This window comes from Chelonoidis abingdonii, chromosome 3 (genome assembly GCF_003597395.2).
Source record: "Chelonoidis abingdonii isolate Lonesome George chromosome 3, CheloAbing_2.0, whole genome shotgun sequence".
Lineage (NCBI taxonomy): Eukaryota > Metazoa > Chordata > Testudines > Testudinidae > Chelonoidis > Chelonoidis abingdonii.
The window spans coordinates 24910914-24937281 of NC_133771.1; the positions used below are offsets into that span (position 1 = coordinate 24910914).

A 26368-nucleotide genomic window follows, 5' to 3' on the forward strand; every position below is an offset into this window, starting at 1 on the left:
CCCACTGCCGAAGACCTGGACATGCCGCCCCTTTCTGTTGGCTGCCCCAAGCACCTGCTTCTGGGGCTGGTGCCTGGATCTGGTCCTGGTTGCTGACTAAGCCTGGCTGAGATTTTTCATGAAGCAAATCATCATTTGTTCCTAGGTGAAGGATGCCAGAGATTCTTTCTGCAGTCTCAAATATGCTAGAACAGACATTTAATATTAACCTCAAAATAGGGTTCCCTTCCCCTGCTGTTTATGTTAAACTCTGGCAGAGACTTCATCATTAGCATTCTAATCTATATTTGGATTATCTCCATGGTAGACCATTGTATATCCCATCACTATCTAGAGAAGCTTCACTCAAGATATGCTGCTTTTGAGTGACCAGCTTCTAACTGCAGACTCGAACATAATTTTTAGTGTTTGTACACATCTTGCAGTCATTACTGAAAGTGTCACACTGGTCACTAAAGATATTACATGACCCTTTCTGATGAACCCATGGGATCCATCTGCCAGTTGGTCTCAGACCCTTGATAAACCCATGTGAGTTTTCTCTAACCTGGTGAAACTATAGGTAGCTATAGTCTTAACCATATACTGATAGAGCTGCTGTTTGACCCCAGAAGTGGCAGCATTTCAGTAGTAGTAGTCTACTTATAAAGAACTGGTCATCTTGCATCCAAGTGACTTCTGTGGTGATAGTTACTAACTTATTTGTCTTAACATCTCTTCAGGCTCCCTGAGCTCAGAGTGCCTGGGGAGCCTCTTGCGGGTTGCACTGAATGCAGAGTACTTTGAGGACAAGTATCTGATCTTCGCTGTTGTTGGTAAGCAGAGCATGGGCCTTAAGGAAAGACTGGAGAAAGTGGGAGGAATGAGGCTGTTAATGCCTATTACTCTTTTCAAAGCTGCATGTCCCATTTATAAATACCTAAACTCTAGGCTACCATGCATTGGGGCATCAAGTCTGTAATACTCTTATACAACACTCCTGGTATCTTTACAATGGGAGACCCAGTGTAGACTACAACAGTATTTAAAGTAACTTCTAAGTAGAAGCAAAAGAAGAAACATTTTTGTTAATAATCTAGCTTATCTGATCAATGACTTTTGTGGGAAATCCTCCATTTGTACCTCTAACCACAGATGTCATGGTGACTGTACCTACTCTGTCTAATAAATCTCCAAATATGGGTTTATTAAGATAACAATTTTAAATCAACTATAGTACGAAATAGGCTATTGATGATCTAGGTAAACACCCAAGAACTAAACTCTGCCTTGGTTAACCTGGTGGTCAAGTGATCAAATAGATCCTTGGTTTTCTGGTAATGCATGAATTGGACTACAGGAAGATGGAAGCCACAAAGTACCTATGGTAGCCTAGCAAGTTGCTGACAGCTGACCTTGGGTCACAGCCAGTATAACAGCTGACTGGGGCTGGGGGGGGGCAGGGTGGAGAAGCAATTGAGGCACTAAGCTTATAGCTGTGATTCAGTGCTACAGATATTAAAGGGGAATGAGGGTCTGATTATGATGGTAATCAGCTACAATTAATGGTCTTCAAAGCATGACACTAAAGCAATGGTCACTATAAAGTCTACAAAAGGGATTTATTGTACAGTATAACCTTGGAATAGCTCTCTGGGATGAACTGATAACTCTGCACACTAATGTCCAAGAAAACACTAGCTGACCTTGAGTGTAGCTTGAAGGTCTGACAGCTATACTCCAATACCTTTTCACAGACCAGTTTGGCACAGCCCAGGAGATTGATGAGACCCTGGCGGCACAGTGTGGCTATACAATAGAGTATAATTATTGGGGTAACATTGAATTCCGTGCTTCTATTGTAAGCTGCTACACTCATATTGAGGTAAGCCTACTGTATCTATCTAACATGCCCTACTTTTTTATTTTAGTTATAAAATCTATCCTTAACATAGAAGTTATGACTGCCAATGAGTTGTGCAAAGACTGTGTAATGTAGCAATATGTTGCATGTCTACTAACTAGTGTCACTTAGAGAACACTGCCTAGCATCCCCAGAGGTCTTTCCCAGGCATCTGGGTATAATGTGGTAGAAACATCAATGTCTACTACAAAACACCATTCTAATGTCCTAACATAAGAATGAAGACCCTCTAACTGCCACAGAAGAAACATTACCCCTCCAATATATGAACAGATGGATATCTGCCTTGCTAGCAGCAGGTAATGATCTTTCTCTGCAACCTGATATCTGACTAGTTATGTAATTCATCATCTAACTTGGACCTCTCCCTCTGCAACTTCAGGCACTTGCTTTTATAACAGGGTGACTATTGGAAAGGGGCAAGGACTTTGAATCCTCTCTTAAATACTTTGGACTTGTAGGCAATACTTGTACTGTGGAGACATGCAAAATAACTAAAGTGCTGCACTCATCTAGTCTACTTGGACACAGATGACTTGGCAGTAATGTTTAAACACTTCATTATGGGGCAGTATTTGCATCACTAGTTAAGAATGAGCAGGTAAGAGGTGATGGAAGAGGGGACCTGTTTGGGCACACTAATCGTATCTTGTAAGAGCTGTTGCTGTCTCTCTGCAGAGTGATGTGTACACAGTAACTGTGCAAATCCAAGCAGCTACTAATCCTGATATGAAAAATGCTCTAACTCACCTGAAGACTGTGAGTTGCCCTTACAGTCCATGGCATCCAAGAGAGTTAGTATGTGAAACTAACTACATGGAGGTAAGATCCCAAGCACTGATTTTTTTCCATGAGGAGGGAGGGAACTTGTAAAGGAGCCCTCTGGATAGGGCCTTGGATGGGATCCTAAACACTTGGCAACTAAAGATTTATAAGTAGAATGCACTGCATGTGGAATAGGATTCAAATAGTCCAGGGACCACCTGAAAATAGGACTTTTTAATCCAATAAATTAATGGCTATTTCCTAAATAAGTAATACTTTCTAGAAAGTATTAAGTGATCAAATGTTGCACTTGACACTTTAATGTCAAATTATTGGTTAAAGCCAAATGGTGCATCAAAACAGTATCCAGGAGAAGAACTCCAAAGTATGGGAGTCCATCCCTAAAATGGAAGTAGTTATTGCTCTACTCTCTGTCAAGAGAACAACTTCCTAACCAGAAATGTGAAACCTGAGAAGTAGGTGCACTGGATAGACTAAAATGAAAAGGGTACAATCAAATGGTGGAATGCAGAGAAGCCAAACAGCCTGTCAATCAGCCTTTAATAAAAGGCTGTTTGGTAGTTCAAGCAACAAACTTCAGACCCCTAAAAAATTACTCCCAGCCAGGGGAATGTGATCACTAACTCAATGTTACTAACATAGTGGGGATCAGGAGACTAGAACTTGGTGTCACTAATGATGGATGTTCCTTTGCAAGGTGTCTGTCAGGAGGAATGTTCCACAGATAACAGACTTGCTCCAAGATGAACCTGAGGACTGGGCTCTAGCCTTTCCAGAGGTAAGCTTAGATGCTAGCATTGTTACTCCTGGCTCAATGTGTCTTTCTATTTACAACTATTCCAGCAATATATTGAAAGCATGCACTAAGGATTCAGCCTCCAAAATACTATAGGAAGAGAACAGAACTCCTGGACTGAAGGATACAGATAGGGAGACATCTCCCAGCTTCCTGGTAACACATGTAGAACAACAGGACAAGGGAAGGAAAGATAGAAATAGCCTCTCAAATGAGATGGCTGGTATCACTATCTCAGTAGCATCTTGAGGGCAGTGCACCATCATACCAGCTAGTATATAAAGACCACCATAATCCATGGGTAGGTTATAACTGATGGCTAGGGAGCACAAGAAACCATGAGCTGGTCAGGTTGAAAAACAAGTTAGTGAACCACAGAAGAAACAGCTGCTTAAATGTTGGGTTTTTATAGAGACTGCATGGGTGAGGTAATCTTTATTGGATCAATCTCTGAAGTTTGGTCCAATAAGACATTATCTCACCCACCTTCTCTCCTAATCCTAGGACTGACGCACCTACAACACTAGGTTTATAGGCACCCTAGCAGAGGGTGTACTGTCTTTCCAGGACTTCAAGATCAGCTTTTTGATGCTGAGGAAGGGAATACAAAGGCACTCAGATGAAGTCTCAATTTGTCTCCAAGTGAAGCGTGAATGAGAAAAAAACACATGACAACTTTTGAGCTGTTTGTCTCCCTCAGGCAACAGCTGGGGCAGTGTCTATTTGGCAAGTAGTATTTCACCTGCCCACTGGAAGGAAGGCTCTGTTAGCAAGTGATGCTCAGAATGCTGGCTATGGACTCAATACAACAGACACTAGGATTTTGCTGAGAGCTCCATACAATGCTCCAGAAGCACAGCTAGTCAAGGTGGGTGCACTCATTTACCATTGTGTGCTCTGTCTCTGCATAGCTCTAACAGCATCTACTCTTGCAGGTTCGAGGAGTGACATTCTCTGCAGTGAGAGCAAGTACATTCTACAAGCAACGATGGATGATCTTGATGGTAGATACTGCTGTGGCCTGCCCTATAGGTGAGACTTAGTATCTCTTTAAACCTAATGCTAAACACTCAAGTATCTTGATGTGATGAGACATGCCTAGCTGCTAACTCCCTAAGTACTGCTCTTGATAATAATGGTTATGCCTAATATTCTTTCTAAATTAAGATGGGATGGATTATACAGATGACACAATTCTATGGACCATTCCAAAAAACCTCCAAACCCTCTCTGCTGGAGCAACTAGCTTCAATGATCTCCTTGTTGAAATTGGTGTGGATCTTCACAAACTTTCTGCCAGAGAAATTGCTTCCAGAAAATATGTGCTATCAAACAATACAGATGACATTACCATCCAGATGCCCATAGGGGCAGAAGGTGGTTATTACAAGGTTAGTGTATGCCTGTCAGTCTGAGCTACAAGCAGAAGGCTAATGACTGGTAGGGAGGATTCCCCATTCAGCTACATAAAGCCAATGTGAGTGACAAACGGGACTTTAGGGGAGAGGGTGTTATGCCCCCACTTTTCAATTCTCCACATAAAAACACTGACCAGGGAGCTCTGGGTACTGCACCTGATGAGATTAGCTCTTCCAGTTGGCCATGGCTGTCTCCATCAATGAGGGCTGAACCCATAAGGCTCTTCATTTGTCACTTAATGACCTTTGCAAGACACTTCCCTCCCCATTTTGTGGAGAAGGTCTCTGATCTGAGGGGACTAAACTTGGAAGAGCATAAAGCTGGCAGGGGAGAGGACAAGAATATGGATTAAGCAGTTTGGAGCTGAGAAGCACCTGCCTCCTTGTGTTTCTGCTCCTGTACAGAACTTCCCAGAGTAGCAGGATAATGCAACTGCAACCTAGTGTGCTACTGTTAGCACAAGTAAATGGCTTTTGTCAGTCACCTTAGTGCTCCAGAAACTACATATTGCATGCAACTGTATGGGTATTTAACATATACTGAACCTACAATTTAATCTTTCAGACCCATGTGAGTGAGGGACAGCATGGGACAAAATACTACATTAATTTGTTTCTAGAACATCAGTGGGAAGACAACAGGTGGGGAGTGACAAAGCATACCATCATCAAGAAAATAGAAACTCCATTTAAACTTGTACCACCCACCATAACAAACAGTAAGTAACTGAACTCTAAGCTCACTTCATTTTTAGCAAAGACCTAACACCACACCATTTCTTCCTAGATACCAACTCCAGCATTAGGCTGGTCAATGTGACCGTTGGAACATTCCTCCCAGATGTGGAATTGGTGAACTTGACCATAGATGATACAACTGTAACTGTGCCTGAAGCCCTTCAGCATGGATACAAAGTCTATGAGACTAGATACCCTAATGGAAGCAAAAGCTATGTAATAGAAACACCATTTGATGTGCCTAGCATTAAGAAAGAGGTACCTGTTTAGTACCTAATGCACAGGTTGTTACACTATTGCTTGGAGTTTCTAAATGTGACTTTCTGCTGTCTCTCTCTTCCCTCCCCTCCCAGTACTTAACAGAGGACACTAGACTCTATACTCTGAATGTTACACTTGGATTCATATTACAGCCAGCACATGAGACCTTCACTGTTCCAGTCATAATCATCTTTCCTGTCAAGGATGCAGGTAACAAGGGGAGGCTGTGACAGTTTATCTTATGATGCAACTCAGATTAAGTCAATTGAGTTCCCTTGTCCATCAAATATTAGTATGATCACCTCTCTGTTACAGTGTTGCCTAGTGCAAGAGGATTCTGTGATGATGAAAACCTCTATCTAACAGTCGTTCATGGCAATGTGGATCAAAACTGGCTGCCCTTCATTTCAAACCTGAGCCTATTACCAGATGCTGCTCAGAAGCACAACTATGGACTGGATGACAATGGCACCCACTTAACAATTCGTGTTCCTCTCTATGCACCTCATGTACTATATGAGGTAAAAATAACCAAATATGCATGGTGTCCAGCCCACTATAACTGGTGGGAGGGGAGCTAAAATTCCAGAACCTGTCAGTAGGAAAGAGGGGAAAACCCTTCCAGCAAGCAATGTAGGATTAGTGTCCTCAAAGGACTTAGGCTTAGCATTCCAATGTTGTGCTAAGTCTCTTGGTGCAGGGGTACACATACCCCTGGGGGTACACTGGTCTTCCAGGGGTTCATGCATTCCTCTAGATGCCTAGTTTTACAACAGGCTACATAAAGCCCTCATGAAGTCAGTACAAAACCATTTCCTAGACTGTGACTTGTCTACACTTGTATATACTGTACCCTGAATATAATCACTATCTATTCCAACTGATTTACAGTGTGGTAAAAATGATTGAGTATAATTTACTAAGTGTGCTGATTACCCAAAACAATGCCCCTCAACACATGTGTTGCAAGTACTTAAAGTGAAACTTGAGGGTACATGAGACAAATAGGATTCCTGAGATAGTTTGGGAAGGTTGAGAGCCACAGTCTGGGAAGTAGCGGAATCAACAGCCCTCAGGAGCCCAGGGTGTGATATGCTGGTCAAAAGTTCTTGCTCCAGAGTAGGAATTTAAACTGGGATATTTTCCCCCCCATCATCCCATTCAGTGGGCTTTTACCACAAGGTGGCACTACACCTTCCTTCCAGCTGCCTCCAGGGTCCAATCAGCTACTCCTGCTTCTAAGTAGGCCTACTGGATTGGTCCCTGCAGATAAGACAGGAAAGGGAAGCATAGTTCATGCCAATGTTCCATCATAACTGAACTAAGTGCCAAGTAGCTAAGCATTAGGATTTAAGCAGCTTGCTGCTAGTACATGGGCAGAAATTTAGATGCCTACAGGGTTAAGCACCAATTGAGCAGGAGGCTTTGAAAGTCTAAATTTTGGACTTAGAATTTCAGGGTTGGAAGGGACCTCCAGGAGGTCTAGTCCAGCTCCCTGGCCAGAGTAAGAGCAAGACCAATCCCCCAACTAAATCATCCCAGCCAGGGCTTTGTTAAGCCTGACCTTAAACTTCTAAGGAAGGAGATTCCACCACCTCCCTAGGTAACCCATTCCAGTGCTTCACCACCGTCCTAATGAAATAGGTTTAGGTTGGGTTGTTTCCTAATAGTCTACTCCTTGCTCTGTCATCTACTACGACTGAGAACAGTCTAGATCCATCCTCCTTTGGAACCCCCTTTCAGGTAGTCCATTCATCCAGCCCATGCTTTAACTTGTTATCAAAAAAACTGTGGGAAACTATATCAAAAGCTTTGCTAAAGTCAAGGAATAACATGTCCACTGCTTTCCCCTCATCCAGAGCCAGTTACCACCTCATAGAAGGCAATTACATTAGTAAGGCACAACTTGCCCTTGGTGAATCCATGCTGACTGTTCCTGATAACTCTGCTTTCCTCAATCGTGGTGGGTGTTTAGTTTTTTTAGGGCCTGATCATGATTCTTCCTCCACTCCCATGACTGAAATGAGGCTGAGTGGCCTGTAGTTCCCCAGATCCTCCTTCTTTTTTAAAAAAGATGGGCACTACATAAGTGTTTTCCCAGTCATCCAGGACTTCCTGATTTTTGCCATGTGACTGCAGAGCCATTATCTTTGAAAACTCATCAGCCAACTCCTTTTTTAGCACCCTCAGACTTGGGTGCCTAAAATTCTCTGCATCTAGCTCTCTTAATAAGTTGGGCTTTAAACTTGCCATTATTGTGAAATGGCAACCTAATATGGCAGCTGAATCAGAAATGGAACAAATATTGAGGTTACTGTAGGTAACTTACCATAGCTGGTGGAACGTCTCATGCCAGAATGAATGAATAAACGCCTGTGGGACACTTGTGCTACACCTTGCACTCCTAACCAAAGATTAGATTCTCTCTCCGCACGCCCCCCCCCCCACACACACACTTCACTCTAGCAGAGTTAATGACATTTGGCATTTAGTGGAGTACTGCTGATATAAACTTGGTGCAACATGAACTCTTACAAAGAGCTCAAACATGGCACTAGAAAGCTTTAGCTGCAAAAATGGCAAACAGTCAAACACTACTTGAGAAACTTCAAAACTACATAGAATGACTAGGTAGCTTCTCCCTTATTGGCTTGTCTGACCTGACCAAGCCTCTCCTACAACTCTTTCTATATTTTAATAGAGTATCAAGCACTAAGCTTGACCAGGTGGGTTAAGTTGGTCCATGGCCTCCAATGCACTGCAGAGCTATGAAATGTTGGGGCAGAGGGCAAATGCTTCATCTGGAGAAGTCACATGACTCAGCCAAAGGATAAAACCCTGGTCTCACTGAATACATCAGTGACAACCGGGTCAAGATTTTGGCTTTTAAACTGACCTGGCATGGCAATTAAAAGCTCACTTATTTAACTCATGATCTTTCCTAGGAGATTCATCCCTCTGGAATAACAGCTTCACTCCATTTAACAATGAAGGATAACGCTCTATCTGACATGATAGACTTCTCAATCTCTTGCAGATTTTCACCTAAAGAACTAATAGGTAAAGTTTTTTTTTTATTGCCACCCTACGTGGAATGATTGACCAAAATGATCTAGACTGGTAATGCTGGCTATCTGCAATATTTGGGGTGGAGGGGCAGGGGGATAGGAAAGCATGCTGAATGGCCACAGACAATGGATGTCTGCTTGTCTCCAGACTGCCTGCCAAATGGAACAATGGTTATCACTGCACTAAAGCTTGCAGGAATCACCGATCTGGATACCAGCTTATTTGTCTTGAGAGACAAACAATGCAGGCCTGTTACAGTGACTGAGAAGAGTGCAACATTCATATTCAATGTGAACACCTGTGGAACAAGTAGAAAGGTAAAAACCACACTGATATTCCATCTGAGCCAACCAGGTACAGATAGAGTCAAAGCTTGTTCTGCAGAACATACCCATGAGATGTTGATAGCTGACTTTCCAGAACCAGTAGTACCTTCCTCTTTAGGTGGTCCTAACTATGATTTTGACCTGTCCCACCTACTACTTTCTCTGGCTCATCAGGTGCCTCCTCACTTTGAAGCCTTCTAGCTCACACTGAAGGCTACATTCTACCTAGTTACAAAAGTTTTGATAGCATGATGTCAAGTATCAATGTGAGGGGGTGGTAGCCATGTTAGTCTGAATCTGTAAAAGCAGCAAAGAGTCTTGTGGCACCTTATACACTGACAGACATTTTGGAGCATGAGCTTTTGTGGATGACTATCCACTTCATCGTGCGCACGCACACAAAATCAGGGAGGATGAGGCCCTCTTCTCGCAGCTGAAGTGTGAAAACCAAGAGGAGAAACTGCTTCTGTAGTTGGCAAGCCATTCAGTCTTTGTTCAATCCTGAGCTGATGGTGTCAAATTTTGATAGCATGAGTTTAGGATGGCTGCACCATCTGACCAACAAAACATGTCTCAGTCATTCAGAGAATGAAGACAATTTTGTAAACTCCACCTCTGTTTCAGAGGCAGGTGTGGTAATCTAACCGTCCAGTCCCAGACCTGGACTTTAGTGTCCACCAATCTGGTCCTGTCCCAAACCTGGACTTTTGCGTCCAAAGTTTGGGGGCTTACCTGAAACTCCCCCAAGCTCACTACCAGCTTTGGATATTCTCGCTGCCACCACAGATCAGGATTAATCTATGGGGCCTGATCCCCCCCTTTCCTCCCTCTGGTGTCCCCAACCCTCCCTTGGTGGGACACCCAGATTCCCAATCCCTTGGATGCTAAAAGCAGGGAAATAACCCCTTCCCCCTCCTTATCAGGCTTGCCTCGCGGCTAACCTGTGTGACCCAAGAAACCAGCTTTCTGCTTCCCTCAGGACAATGGAGATGCAAAATACCACCACGCTGGGCTCTGCCACCCCCCCTTGCTCCAGGAATGAGGGAAAAACTGTAACCACCAGAGAACAGAGAGAATTCTTCGTCTCTTCCCGTAGTCTGCTCTTTCCCTGGACCTAAATAGGAAAATAGCCCACAGCCTGGCTTTCCCTTTGCTTCCCTAGGAAAAGAACTTTCACAAGGTTTAAAAGAAAACTTTATAGAAAAAAAGAGAGAAAATATAAACAATCATCTTGCATTAAGAAACTCAATACAGGCTCTTGCTTATAAAAAATATAAAGAAACAGTCTGATTTAAAAGATAGCCCAATTAAACCAGCACAACAAATTAACATACAGGTAAATACACCCCAAAGACCATCATAGCTGAATTACTTTGCGGTTTCGGGGTACTTACAGATGTTTAGAAGAAGTATTAGGAGAGAATTAGAAAGAAGACTTGTTTCCTCATAGCTAAGAAACAACAAGACCCCGAGTATATAATTTCCGCCCTGGAACTTAAACAATCCAGTTCTCTGATTGGTCCTCTGGTCAGGTGTTCGGTTACCCTTTTCAGGTAAAAGAAACTTAACCCTTACCTTACCTATGGGCCAGCTCCAGGCCCCAGCATGCCAAGCACGTGCTTGGGGCGGCATGCCACGGGGGCTGTTCTGCCGGTTGCTGGGAGGGTGGCAGACAGCTCTGGTGGACCTTCCCCAGGCATGCCTGCGGAGGGTCCGTTGGTCCCATGGCTCCGGTGAAGCATCCACAGGCATGCTTGCAGGAGGTCCACTGGAGCCATGGGACCGGCAAGTGGCAGAGCACCCCCCCCCCCCCCCCCCCGCGGCATGCTGCCGTGCTTGGGGCAGTGAAATGGCTAGAGCCGGCCCTGGTTGCTACCACTTCTATTGTAGTAGTGGTCCAATGGCTGAAGCAGGATTAGTGGAAGGGATCCATTGAAGAAACACAGGCTGCTTCCTGCACCAAAGATGACCATCTCTAAATTACGTAAGAGTAAGGCTTGGATGGATTACTGGGAAATGTTACTCAAGTAACTGAGCTACATCAGGCAACTTTTTAATGCAACATGTTTCATACAGAATATGGTAGTTCAGTTACTGCTTTCATTGGGCACAGGACATCTTTCATTGCACAGCATGACACCCTGGACTTACTGGCTTTAGTGTTGCCAGTAGTCACAAACAGCATAAATGTGCACACTGACCAGTGATCTCTCTGGGGGTTGAAGAAAATGACGCTGTTCTAATACTAAGTCTTGGCTGAGTGCGGGTGATTATTCACTTTTGCCTCCATAGCTAATGTAACTACAGTAGCTGTTGCAGCACTTGGGTACCTCTAGCAACTTAAAACTTGACTTGCTTTTGGTGTTAATAGTCTCCAGCTAAATGCCTGGTTCTTTCAGTTTGAGGACACCGTTATGACCTATGAAAATGAGGTCTCCTACTTCAGACCTGGCAGCATTACACCAATATACCAGTAAGTACTGCTGTACAGATACAAACAACCCTTCCCCTTCTTTAAACAAAGATTAAGTCTCTAAACTCTACTTCTTACACTCAGACTGAAGTGTGCATGTCAATATATAATAAATGAGACCATCGTTGTCCAGTACAGCTCCAGAAACAACCCAGCACCAAGTGTTGAGCCAGGGTTTGGCTCTCTTGCTCTGACCTTGAGGCTGTTCAAAGGTAAGGATGGCCATTCTGAGCAGCCTAAGAGCTGGCTTTTCTAAGGGGGTGGAGAGGGTGGTTATAGGAGTAGTGGGAAGTGACTGACATTAGGATGCAATATGCACCACTACTGTCACTGACTGTAGTGGTGGCACAATTCCACCTATCACACCCTCAATTTCTAGTAAGTGCATAGGCACCCTCCCTCGGTCTGTCTTTGAAATGTAGACACTTCTGGAAGCAAGTCTTTGCACCTTAACATCCTACATCATTTTGAGACTCTGTACTAAGGTATGGTATTGACAAATGTGAAGTCACAACCCAGCCCAAATAAGTTAATCATCCTTTGTAAGGATGGAAACACAAGTGGACAAGGGAAGATAAGCATGAACTAAACTCTGGCCATGCCACTCTGGAGCAAGGACTATATAAGCCATCCTTGATAAGAGTGTTTCTGTAAACAAGCCAGTTGACCACCTTCTCCCCCCCCCCGCCCCCCCAGTATAAAGGTAGATCTTTTTTGTGTAGATCCGGGGGAGGGGTCTGATCTGCAAATCCCCCTCCTTTGCCCTGATCACTTCATTTCCCATTCTCCAAAGATTGTCCCTTCACACCCATGTGCTCATCCTTAAACTGCTGCTGTAGCAAAATGAGATTGGATGGGTGAGGACTTGGGCAGGGGGACAAACCATGGCTCTGGAAGAAGGGCTCCTCTAATACATCAAGAAGACTTATTCTTAATATCACTTCTAGATCAGTCTTATTCAGACTCCTACGTGGAAATAGAGTATCCTGTGGTAAAATACTTAAAAGAGGCACTGTATTTTGAAGTGGAATTGCTCCATTCTGAAGATCCACAGCTAGAACTGTATCTAGAAGACTGTTGGGCTACTACTTCCCAGGACAGAGACAGTAGCCCACAGTGGTCTATCATTACAGACAGGTAACAAAATAATCCCCTTCCTCCCTGAGTCTCATACTACTCTCCTCCTTCTCCTTGCTGCTGTCTGCAGCTGTACTGCTCTAACCTCTCCTTCTCCCCCCGCCTCCCACAGTGCTGCCACTGGCTACACTACTTAGACTAGGAGCCTGCCTTCGGTTTTGCTGTACAGTCTGAGTTGGAGTGAGGGGACAAGGAGCATCCCACTCAGGAGTAGGAGCTGTGGCTGCTGCTGTACTGAATAAGCATTCAAGCTCCTGAGTACTTTGGTCTCCAAGTACTGACACTGCCCCAGCATACTTGTGGTGGTACTTCTCCCCTTTCTCCTGTCAATGTGCAATGCACTTACATTCTGTAACTTTAGTCTTTCAAAGTTAACTAAGGATTACAGGGTTTTTTGAGTGGCCTGAATGTAACTTTTTTTTATTTCTCTCCATGCTTAAACTTAATTCTTTGAGGTAGTGAGTTCTAAAATACCAAACCTGTCCTGGTTGACATAATTGACCATATTTTATGAATGACAACGCAAGTGTTAAAAGTGGTACCATCAAATAACATTCTATAATGTACATTTTGTACTCACCTTAGTGTCAATATCAAACTCTCAACTTTACACATTGCAGATGAAGGTTGCTTATTTTCAAATCACATTTAGTTAAACTTAATGTACAAAACCTGCAGTTCCAGTCTAATACTGCCAGTGATGGAGTCAAATGTTAGTGACTCTCTCACACAGGCCAAAATTCCCCTTAAAAACATGCATGATCTCATGTCAAAATGAAAGGTGTTTTTATTCCATTAGAGTGCACAATGGCAGTAGCAGTGTCTGAAACAGTAAGCCAACTTATTTCTACACTAAAGGTGGTGTACAAAATATCAACCTGCTGTTTCTGATACCTGTTAAGGCTCTAAAACTGATACCTCAAGGCTTGGGACTGGAAAGAATACATCAAATATCTCTCAATCTAAACTCTGTATAGAAGTTTATAATATGGCTGTAATTCATGTTCCTATATCTTAATACAGGAATTAACTTAGGAGCACTATCAATTTATCAGTTTCTGTGCAGATCCCAAGGGGCTATGTAGGCACCTGAGAACTCTAAAGCTGCCCCCTACCAAAATCTGAAATGGTAGCTCCCCTGATTCCCTCCAAGTATTAACCTAAACTAGAAGGGAAATCCTACTTTTGGCTCTGAACTAAAACTGTTACTATGCCCTTGAAAATCATCGGAAGGGACAATGAAGTTCCTACATGATGACTTGACTTGCAGCAGAAATGATGTATAATACAGAGACCGGGCACTCTCCACCTGAGAACAAGGACAGATCTGGATTTTTGTGGCACAAATCCTTTACCAATGAGCTACATCCACTATCATGGCTAGCAGCAATCTTTACTTGTCTGCTTGATATTGCTATGTTGACACGGTCTTGCTAATCTAAGGCCTCTAACTCTAGTCTTGCTTCTCCAAGCTGTGAAAATGCAGAGGACTCCCATCAAACAATCTTCCACAAAGTGGATAGTGACTCAAGAGTGAAGTTTCCCACTCATCTGAAGAGATTTGAGGTGAAAATGTTCACATTCATCCAAGATGGAAATACACTACTAGAACAGGTGAGTGGCACTTAAAGGCTAGAAGTGCTAGTCCAAGGAATGAGCCTGGAATGACTACCTAAAACAAGTACTATTACAAAGGCTTAACCTGTCTCTACCTCTAACAAACCTTCCTGGAGGGTGCCAGTGTCCCTGTAAGAGGAAGGCAAGATGAAAATAATGTGTGACTCTCCAAATCCATGAAGGAAACATTATAGCAACTGCACTTCTTCCAACAAGACTTCATTATCTTGTAGATATACTTCCACTGCAGTGTGGTGATATGTGATGCTAGGCGGCCCGCTTCAGATTTTCTTTGTGCGAGGAGATGCATTCCTAGAAAACAGAGGCTTGGTAAGTGGATCAAGAAGTCTAACTTGTGTGCTAGTGATGCACAGGTCTTGCACTCTAATGGAATTTTGATGTGTCAATGTCAGCTTGTTGCATCAATGTGTATGGCAAACCAAGTATTAACTACAGATCTAGTATAACTTAGACCTCTGAGGAATGATGCTCACACCTGAAGTCTAACAGCTTTGCTGTGGGCTGGTCAGACTCCTGAGACTAACTTCTCTTTTCAGGTCGTAGTGTTGAGGCATATCATATGCATGGGCATGTGTCCTCTGGAGCAGTCATTTTGAAAAGTAAATGAACTGGATGCTATCATCCCACAAGGTAATGCATTAGGATCCTAACATCTAACATGCTAGGATGCTGCTACAGCAACCTGTTTAATTACACTGCTAAACCGCTGTTTGTTTTTTATTTCACAGCTAAATGAAGACCGACACTCTGAACCTAATCAATCTATATGCAAAAATTATTAAATAAGAATTAAAGCTGTCTAGTCTTGTCCCTAATTCTAAACTTAGTTGCAAATGCTGAGCCATAACACCTTTTTTTAATTATCCAAAATCTCTAGTTACTGAACGTTTTCCCCTCCCCAGTGTCAACTACTTAATACTTCAATATTAAGTGATGGTTCATAGACATGTCTAGGTCTAACTAAAAGAAGCTTGGTCACCTTTTGGTAACTTCATAGGAAGGTACAAAAAATCTCAATGTTAAATCTAATCAACTGACTGGTGTTGGAAATCATTTCAGTATCTGACAGTTAAATTGGATATGTAATTGTGCACAGAGCTCATGATGGTGGGTCACATCATAAATAAACAAAATACTTGTTCATGCTGCTGCTACTACTGGAAACACCGTCTGACTCAGATTCTCATCCCCTATCCCCAGGGCTAATAGCCTCCCCAAAGGCTTTGTTTGATACAGCTGTAGCATAAAATGCTTTTAAGAATATCCCCAAAACAGAATTAGCCAACAAGCCTGCTCCCTCAATGTCACAGTGCCTTAATCACCTCTCCTCCTAAAACAGTGCTGCTCTGAAGCTAGTCTTGATCACTAGAGCAATCCACAGTGACTCAGAATTCCTGAAATGAGGCTAGGCATGTAGAGTAGACATCTAGTCTGCTGTCCGATCTAAAATGACTTCTATTTAGAGTTTCTCTGAATTTTTTCCATAGCTCTTACTGTTCAACTTTTTTAGGATCAGTCATGTTGTGCAAAGCTGTAACTGGATCAAATTGCCATAGCTCTACCAAAAAAAAAATGGAAGAAGCAACCATGTTTCAGGAGACCATTTGTGGCAATTCTTCACCTTCCTTCCTCTCCCATTGTGCAAACTGCATGGGTTAACCCAAAGGCTCTGCATTTACTTGTACAGGAACATAGCTGCCTTTCAAGACTACTGTTAAGATCTAATGGGATGCAAATTCTTTAAATTGTGGTTCAGGAAACTTTAATACCTATGGTAGGGGAGGAACCATCTGTCACTTCACCTGCAAGTTGTGCTTGCTCTAGTAAGCACTTAACATTAACCTTCTAGCCTCCTGCTAATAAGTTCCATTAAATTGAAGTATGGAGGGCTAGTGTAGGAAAATGCAACACTTACTATATATCATCTTGAGCTAAAATTGCACATTAAACTGTAGAATGCTGGCTCTGAATTCAGCCTTCCAGGTGCAGCTTTCTAGAACTGATCTTAGCTACACAGTCTTGTACAACTTGGTTGGTCAGAATCTAGTAGGTACTTTGACAGGATTAAACTAGCTTGGACAACAGCTTGTTGGCAGAAGGTGGCAAACTAAACCTGTCCTCCCTGCCCTGTTAACACTCTCTCTCCTTTCCCCTCCATGGCTTATTCTAATTTTACTTCTATAGAATTAGTTCTTGAAACAATCCTTGTGCAACTTCTTATAGCTTCTCCCTTTAACCTGAATTAGTAGGTTGTGAGGCTTTGTGCAGTGTATGGGACAAACTTCTGTTAACTTCCACTGATATAGTCTGACCTAGATCATCTTTGCCATCCTAACTTGTAAAGAAGCTACTATATTGTATCCTAGTGTGGAAAGGCTCTTCTAGCAGCAACCTCCCAGCTGGTTGCTGCTGAGTTATTTGGTGCAGAGGCCAAACCCAGATCCTTTTCTTTAAACAATAGTTTGTGCCTTAAACACTCTGGTACTGTGGTGACACTTTCAGGCTTAAATCTGCCAACATTGCTCTGGTGGCCTGAAATTCATGTCTTCTGCTGACAGTTACAGCTAGCTCTAGTTCTAGTACAAGTAACATTTCAAAGAGGTGCTACCACGCTAACTTGACCCCTTTGGAGATCCTGCAGACCTCATAGGTGGAGAGGTCCTTAAGAGTGACTACTCCCCCCCCCTCCCCCCAAAGGAAAAACTACAATAACTGAGTCCTCCTGAATGAAATGGTGTACTAAACACCAGGCCTGGAGAGCTATACTGTAACTAATACAAAATGGTATGAGGTAATGCTGGTACTCAGTCTTCTGCTAAGAGTAGGTCTCTTAATGCCTCTAATGGAGATTGAGCTTCTGTCCTCTTTTTTTTTTTCCTTTTCAAAGGCTGTCACGTAGTCTTGGCTAGCAGACACAGTAACTGAACTTACCTAAGTTGTATTAAACTTAGATTTGTGGTGCTCTACTAAATTAAAGAATTATCAATTTTAAACTTGATGCTTTTTCTGGAGCCTCTCTCCCTCATAAGAGGGGTAACAATCCTCAATTCAAAACCAAGAGTCAAGGTACACTTAACTTTCCTTTTAGGAAATGAATCAGAAAGATGGAGCATAAACTTCCTTTTGTTGCAAGGAACAGCTCTAAATAGTATAACTTGTCTAATTCTTTCTAACATTAGGATGGCAAAGCTAATTCTAAAAGTCTGTCAGTGGAGACAGTTGGTGACTAGTTAACTAACTAGAGCTACAGTGTAAAATGGGGCATAATCCTGCCTCCTGATTCTAAATGTTAGCTTTGACTTGCAAGCAAACCATTTTATGTGGGGCATAACTAGGCTCAGATCTAGCTCAAAGCAAGTTCTATATGAACGCTTAGTGTTAACTGAAACAGGTAAATGACAGATATGTACATAGATGTGCTCATGACTCTCTGAAATACCTTGCAGTTATTCTAACTGCTTATGCAGTCCTGAATAGGCTGTATGACTCTAGGCAACCCTATAAAGCATCCTCTGCACTTCTCCCTTTCTGGCCTGTCCCCAAAGATCTTAACTGTGCACACAATTGTTACTTTCCTTAAAAAGATTCATGAGTGATTTAAATGTGTGGAGGCCTGTTCCTATTTATGTGGAACTAATTTGTGATCTGATCATCTATAGGAGTTAAGCTTTGTAAACAAGCATTATCTAAATCTAGGCCAGGGGCCTGTGATAGGCAAGTCAACTTCACCCAGATGGGCTCAACACTGGGGTAAGTTGACTTGTCTAACTTCCAATAAGGGTTTCAAACACATAGGGCCTATTGCTATTCCCTTAGTCTGTTCTGATTTAACTAAGTTTTTTTGGGAGCAAGAAAAAAAAAAAATGTTCTAAGTGTTTAGAACTCTCTGGCTTTGGCTTCTAGCATTGCTGTTTGTTATACCTTCCTCTGAATGAAAGCCCTTCACAGGGTTGAGACAATACACCAGCTACTCAAAGTATTTTGACACCATAATCAGGCACTCGTTTGGGTTTCTTTTAAGCCTTAAACTTTCTATTTAAACACCATCTAGGAGGTGCTAAAGTTGACCTCTCTTTTCCTCCCTTTCTTCTCCACCCCTGCCCCCCCCTCCCCCAAGCTAGCATGAGTACATAGATGTAGCTGTAGTAACAGCAGTGGAGAGCTGAACCATCAGGAGTACTTATCTACAGGTTTCAGGCAGGTATGTACTCAACATAGCTCAGCTATGCCTCTGCTGCCGCTGCTAGTGCTAGCACAGCTACACTACTTGTGCTGGTTCTCACTGAGCTCAAAGTGTACACACAAACAGGGGAATAGCACCCTTAGAAGTAGACTGTCAATCTACACTCAAGCCTTTAAAACCACTTCTATAGCACTCTGTACTTCTCCAGTTTTTTCAATATCTCTTTTAAAATGTAAAACACTAAACCTCTAACATGTGGCATTGGCCTAGCTCATGCCACGTATAGAGATAAAATTGCCATCCTACTGATGCACTCCTGTCCTATAAATCAATGGATCACAGTTTTTCCCCTCCCACCCCAGGAAAAAATATCTCAATCACTGCTTTCCAAAATAGCCCATGTCTAGAGAACAAGGGCCTAATTCTTTGTTGCAAATATTCAACCTTACATTGACTGCTAAAATGTCTGGTTTGTGAAAGGGCCCAGTTTACCAAATGATTCAGATCACTGTGTGAATGCTCTGGCACTAACTTTGCCAATCTTCATTTGCCAACTCTGCCACTATTTACTTCCATATCATTGAAAATGAGTATCATGGGACCTAATACAGAGCCCTGTACAACTCTACTAGAAACACACCTATTGACTATTTAGCCAGTTCTTGGTCTACTTAATGTGTGGTTGATATAGTGCAAACTTTTAACAAGGGCAGAATACTAGACCAACTGACTCCAGTCTATTTTGTTATCTTTGCAAACATACATTTCCTTCTTTGAAATTGCATGTTGAACAAGACACCTTCATAGAAATCTAAGTAGTGCCAGTAAACAGTTTCTATCAGCTGAACCACCTCAGCTCATCCAGTTTTCCTTGGATTGCTGTCACTATAGCTGCCTGCATTATCCTACTTGCTGCCTTAAATATAGGCATAGCATAATGCTCTTCTGGAATTTCCCTAGTATTCGGATTCACTTAAATTTCTGTGCCAGAGGCAAATCTGCTTAGTTGCCCTTAGACTTCTACATGCAAGTTTTCTGGGCCTACTGACTCAACTTTATTCACAGGACGTCTCTAACGTCCTTTCCTACTACTAATTGATCTTGCTGCTTTCCAAATACAGAACAGAAATGGGATGTGGTTGGTTGGGGGTTTTTTGTTTCCCTTTTGGTCAGTAACAATTTCACTAGCCCTATCTGGCACCAGACCTATCCCAGTGTTAAGACTTTCTTTTGATACTCGTAATACCCATACTGCCTTACTCTAATAGCCTATCTAGCACAGGTGCCAGGTAAATAACACTTGAGGTAAGAGCTATATAAAATCCCCTTAGTTGTCCCTTTTCTAAGCAGAGTAGTGCCAGTTTTTATTTCCTCATATGGAAGCAGTTCCACACTCCCAATTTATGTTGTTCTCTGAATGTTTTTCACTTCTAATCTTTCTTAAAGATATAGCATTCAAGGTGTAGGCATACCATGGATTTTTATATTCTTTCCCTGATATCTTGCTTCCACTATCCATTTTTCCAGTTGCAGATTAGTTTTGAAAGATATTTCTCCTCTCTTTGGAGGGTGTGGGGGTAAGTAAGTTAACTCTCTTCCCTCCCCCCCCCCCCCCACTTGCCAGAATATTCTAAGTCTATGTCCTAGACCAGTGGTGACAGTGTATAAAATGAACAAAATATTTTGAGCTCTCAAGTTCTTCACAACTGTCCAGTCCTACTGTTTACAACACCTCATGGCTACTAGTTCTAGGAGCATCACTACTGTTGATGCTTCAGTGTCATATTACTCCTTTTTCCTTGACTATTGCTAGCTACAATAATAAATTGTGATCTGTGTGAACTCAACTACCAGCTGTCAAAGACTCCTATTGTCTCTTCTGCTAACAAAGGGAAAAGTGGAGCTGTCAGGGCTGTTATCCTCTCACTCATTTGTTTGATTTGTTCTGTTGTTGAACCAGCCTCTTTCAAAATGAATGTACTTTTAGTCTTGATTCCAGATCTTAATAGAGAAATAAAGTGAGTTTAATAAACTTTCATTAGGAAAATTGTTCCCAAGTAACCATCCATCTGACTTGCAGTTGAACGCTGCATTCTCTACATATGATTCTATTGAGCTGAATCAAACATTAAAGTAGAAACTTTCCAGTTTTGTTTTTTTTGGGTAACTGAAGCAATAAAGCAGAGGTATGTGTATTGCTAACGTGTGATATCTTTATTTTCATTGGGAAGGAACATTTATAATCATTACTCTGTAAACAAGCATCACATCCTTAAAGCAAGCTACCCTAATGGCTCATAACTCCATCTTAAAGCTAGACTGTAACTTCTACAATTTCCTGCTAATTCATTTTAACAAACACTATGGCCATAGTCAAAGCAGTATGGTTCTTAGAGTGTGTGTGTGTGTGTGGATGGGCCTTCTTCTAAGGGATTTGGTCTATTCTTTTTTGTATTCTATGGTTTTCATAAACATTTTCAATAAAATTCATAGCTAAGCACAGGTTCCAGTGCTCTTGGTGTGTTGACCTTTTTCAAAAGGTGATCCTACTTGCCTTAGTCACAACCACATGGAAGAGCTGTAACCTATTGATCAGCTTTAATAAAATAGTATATCTACCCCCTTCTCATGGTAATGACCTAAGCTGTGACAATCATCATTCATGTCTCTGAGCTGCTACCCTTCTGCTGCTGGTATGAACATGTGTGAAGTCAGCTCATGGGAGGTCTTCAACTAGCCAAGGGCTTTTTAGAGTATTCCCCTCTGAATCATTCAGTAAGGTTTAGGCTGCTGATTTCTCTTTTCACTCTTCAAAATTTGTCCATGTGGTAAATAATCCTTAGCAGGTACAAACAGATGCAACTCCTATACAATTTGCAGTAATCACTCACCCCTCACTGAGTGCTAGTGCTCTTGTTTAAATAAAATGAGTCTCTATCATCTGAATCATCACTATTTGTACAACAGTTGTGTTCTGGATCCCTATTCAACAGCTGTAACAAGTCCCTATCTCAAATAGTTCATGATGTAAGCAAATCTCTTTAGATCATAGAGAACCTATACACCCACTCCCTCACCTATCCTTCCACAGCACTAATTCAGCCTCTTGCTGTTTTTTAAGGTCACTGAAAGCAGCAGAGAAGTTTAACTTCAGTATTCCCTTTATTGCTTTGAAGTAGAAAAGTCCTCTTCATCAACAGGGATGTCCAGTGTTCTCTTTCATGAAGGTAACGGCCAGTGTTGAGCTAGCACCATGATTTGAAAAGGGGAGAGGTAACAGATAATGGTCAAAATCAAATAATGTGTATGCGTTCAATAGCGCTGGTTTTGTCCTTTAGACAAATTTTTATTTTTAATTTATTAAAGGAAATACATTTTAAAAATATAGGTTTGAGGGTAAAATTGGACAGGTTTGTCTTCATGTGAATTAAAATAAAACCTGTTTCATACCTCCAGCCCTGTTCATTAGTGGTCTTGCAATAAAACTCCCATTAAATCAACTGTGTTAAGAGTCACCCTTAGTTGTAGACATCTGGAAAACCTTGTGCATCCAGAACAAAAGTTTGTTTTAAAAAACAGTAAATCTTTTTATAAGGAAAATTGTATTAAACAACCTCTCCACCACAGAGGTGACTGTTTAAATTAAAATTCAGGAACTTCCTGCCTAGTTTTAAATTTTAAAAACAACAAGAAACCTCACAAGTGTTGAATCAACACCTACCTGCCTTTTAAGTGGCCATTTTATGACTACGTACTTTTTCCCACTGGTTGTTGGGATGTTATTTTTATACCCCTGTTAACACAAGTTTGAAAGGAGATCAATCTTCACTGTTTATGCTTAATGTCTGCTGCACATATCAACAGGTGAATGATAAAAGACCAAGTGAAAAGAGAAATCTAGTGACCATTCTGATAAGAAAATAGAGACATTAGCCGAAATGTATTAGTTATTACCACTTGAAATAAACTCTAGTAAGTTTAAGTTTTGTTATTTCAGTTCATAGCTGGACTTATTGTCTCACTATTTCTCATGTTTAGTTTAATGTCCATTAACACTGAATTTAGATTAGGGTAAACCTTTCAAAATGAGCCATACCTTGGGGAGTTTTTTAAAAAGAAAGGTTTACGGTATTAGGGATTTTTGGTATTTAGCACTGAACTGCAACCAAATATCACAAAATTAAAAGGGAGAGGGGAAAGCAGCTAAATGTCCTCTCCTTCCCCCTTTGCTTCCCCTCGGTCTATACACTGGGACAGTAGGGTTCAGTGGTCAGGATACTAGCTTAGGCTTTAGAAGACCTGGGATAAATTCCCTGTTCCACTACAGAATTACAGTATGACCTTAGGTAAGGTCTGTTTCCAGCTCTAATGAAAATACTAGAATTACCTATCCCATAAAGGTGATGTTAAATACAGAGGTGCTCAGATACTATTGGCATGGGGGCAATATAAGTACCTTAGATAATTGGAGATGATAAAACCAGCTTCAAATGGGCTACAGTGTTGAGGAAAGGACCCTCTGACTGGGACTCCTACGTAAGGTCCATGGAGTAGTGGTGGCGGCTGTTCTAATGAATTAGCTCACACACCCACAGCCAGGGAATATGCTGCAGCCCTTTGGCTTTGTCTAGGTTGGGGATTACCCTCTTTAAAAGCACAGTTACATGTAGCCCAGCAGTATAACCACAGCAGTTTGTTACATGCTCACACACAGCCTTTCAGCTTAGAATTGCAAAGTACATTGCACATGCTAACTCCATCAATATCTCAACACAGCTGTGAGAGTAATGGCATTATAACTGTTTTATACATAGGGAAATTGTATAAATTAAAGTAAAGAAATTAAGCAAGTTGCCAAAACACATTGCCAAGGGGAGAGCTGGCAATAGCAAGTAAGAGTTCTGCCTCTAGCTACTTTGCTCTTACCACTGAAGGTCAGTCCCTCACACATATAAAGAAAAGATCACAATTAAAGTAGTAGCATATTTTCCCTGCTGGCTGGGGATAGGCGATGGGTCCCGCCTCCTGCGATGTAGTAATAAATTGAGAAATCACTCTCCACTGATGACTGAAATGGACTGACCAGTCTCCTCATGTATATGAGCAGCGTGCTGCCCAACCTGCCCACTGCAGTCTAATTATAACATTATTAATAAACGATACAGAATAAAAAAATAATTAGCTGAAAGTAGGAAAAGTCCACTCATGATTCTGGTTCATGAGACAGAGGGAAAAGAACTTGGTCAATCCAAAAACTTGCCCTGGTCCTTTTCAGTAGCTCCTCCAGAACTCAGAAAACAGCAGTTATATAAAATAACTGCAAGCTAAGAGCAGTTTAGGGCAGTATCTATTGACTGCCAGTTCAGTGGTTTTTAATTTTTTGGAGCCAAACATTGGTCTCCTTGAAGTTTGTGGCAAAATTTTGATTGGCTTTAGTGAGACCAGGATTTAGCCCTTGGGAATTAGTATCAGTACAAACCTAGATCAGTTACATTTTTGATATCTTTAGTCAGGTAGCACACTGACTTTCCTCTCTCCCATCTCCGCTCCTTCCCTTCCTTTTCTTCTGCAACAGAGAGTCCAGCAGCAAACTGTCTTAATTATTGGCATGCAAATTATTTTATTTGCCGTTTGTTTTTTCATTGAACTTTCTCATCTCTCTGCAGCTACAGTGTGTGCATAGGCCATAGTTTTTTCCTCTTCAACTCAGTACAAGTTTTGAGAAAGAGAGACCATGCCTTATAAAATAATAATACCTAGGCCAAGTATGCAACAACTGATATTTGGTTCATCCTGTCTGGGGGTATAAGGAAGATGATCAGAAAATTGAAAAAGGGGAACATCTGTGTTATGGCTACTTCTTCCCCTTTGCCTGGTGATTTTAAAATATTTCTATCTCCATTACTGGTTTGAAACATTAAAGTCCCCAGAAGATCTTCTAATGTTCTCTTCTGTCCTGTCCTGGGAGTTGCTGTGTGATAAGTAATAGAGTCCCAGGAGCAACAGAGCTGTTGTATGCTGACAGACTCTCCTTAGTTCCCAGGCAAAGGGTCTCATGGCATAGCCCTGCAAGGAACATGAGCCAGCTAGAAGGGCTGAGGTGGAGAACAAGTCTGCCAGAGGAACACATCAACTGGGACAGCACGAGGAACCCTGCACCAAGCACTGTTAACCAGCTTGAAAAGCTGGGTGGGAGTTCTTATGTTTCCTTGTGAACTTTGTTAATAAACCCAGACCCCAAGAAGAGTTATCTGACACACCTGTATTGAATTTATAGGACACCCCAAGAGGGGGAACCGAGGCAGCAGTCAGACCAGACATATGGTTTTGCTACACTCTAAGTGCTGTATAAATATGAAGGGTTTGATCATTTCTGGTTTTGCCCTGCACGCTAAGCCCAGACTTTGACTCAAGTTTGAGCCCAAGCCCTTCTGTCCACATAAAAATCAGTCTGCTCAGGTCCACGAGCCCTCAGCACCCAGGTCTTAGAGCCCTGCTAAGGGGGTGGGTCAGAACCCAAGTTCCCCAGGTCCAAGCCCTGTCATTTTGCAGAATGGATGCCAGACAGGCCACAGACCCATTAGAAGGTCTGCGTAGCACAATATGGCTGCATTAATACGGCTTTGAGACTCAGGTTTTCAGTGCAGTGTGGACCCAACCACAGGCTTGGAATTACTGAGTCCAGAAGCCCAGGTCCCCAGACCCAGGCTTGGTGTGCAGTGTAGGGTATGTCTACACTGCAATGTAAGCCCATGGTTAGTAAAACTCAAGTTAGCAGCCCCTGGGTTTGTTAACCTAGGATTTGAGGGTCTGCTCTCATTTGTAACCTGAGGTTAGGAATTGTTGAACCATGCTTCCAGCTTGAGGCTGCAGTGTCTTCACTGCATTATGTGAGCCTGAATCCAACCACCCACATCTCAGACTTCCTTGTGCCCATCCAAAATGTGACCACTCTAGCCTTTATTCATGGTGCAGTGTGGAAAAACTTGACTGTCCAGGGGACAAAAAGTTGTCCTTCCAGAGCATAAGTAAGTCCAGTGGGGCTGCATCTCTACTGGTTAGCAATAGGTCTTGAACCCTGGGTCCCTCCCACCTTGACTAAGCCTTGGACCCTCCACCTCTATGGGATCCTGAGACTTCCATATCCCAGCCCTAGGTTAGCATGATTTCTCTGTAGATGGATAGGGGTTTAGGCTTAAGCTTGAGTTCAAACACTAGGCTTACATTGCAGGGTAGGTGTACCCTTAGGATATATCTACACATCAATTAAACACCCATGGTTGTCTTGTTTCAGCTGACTTGGGCTTGTTGGGCTCAGGCTGCGGGGCTATAAAATTGCTGTGTAGATATTTGGGCTTGGCCTGGAACTAGGGTGACTAGATGTCCCAATTTTATAGGTACTGCCTCGATTTTTGGGTCTTTTTCTTATATAGGCTCCTATTACCCTCCAGCCCCTGTCCTGATTTTTCACACTTGCTGTCTGGTCACCCTGCCTGGAACCCAACTCTAGGACCCTCCTTTCTTACAGAGTCCCAGAGCTTGAGCTCTAGCCCAAGCCTGAACTTCTACATAGCAAATTTTAGCCCCACAGCCTGATCCCCGCAAGGCCAAGGCAGCTGACCTGGGCTAGCCACAGTCAT

General features: G+C 42.3%; 1 protein-coding gene across 1 annotated transcript; it reads left to right on the forward strand.

Annotated features, from left to right (window-relative positions):
* Positions 1–715: 715 nt before the first annotated feature.
* LOC116831230 (uncharacterized) lies at positions 716–16204 on the forward strand (the record flags this gene model as incomplete). Its single annotated transcript, XM_032791066.1, has 19 exons — positions 716–815; positions 1737–1864; positions 2582–2725; positions 3387–3467; positions 4186–4353; positions 4421–4517; positions 4653–4876; positions 5469–5622; positions 5691–5899; positions 5995–6112; positions 6218–6423; positions 8848–8962; positions 9119–9288; positions 11697–11770; positions 11855–11982; positions 12718–12907; positions 14380–14521; positions 14758–14854; positions 16056–16204. Coding segments are annotated over 19 exons (2694 nt in total), but the record flags the coding sequence as incomplete, so codon positions are not given.
* Between the last annotated feature and the right edge of the window lie 10164 nt (positions 16205–26368).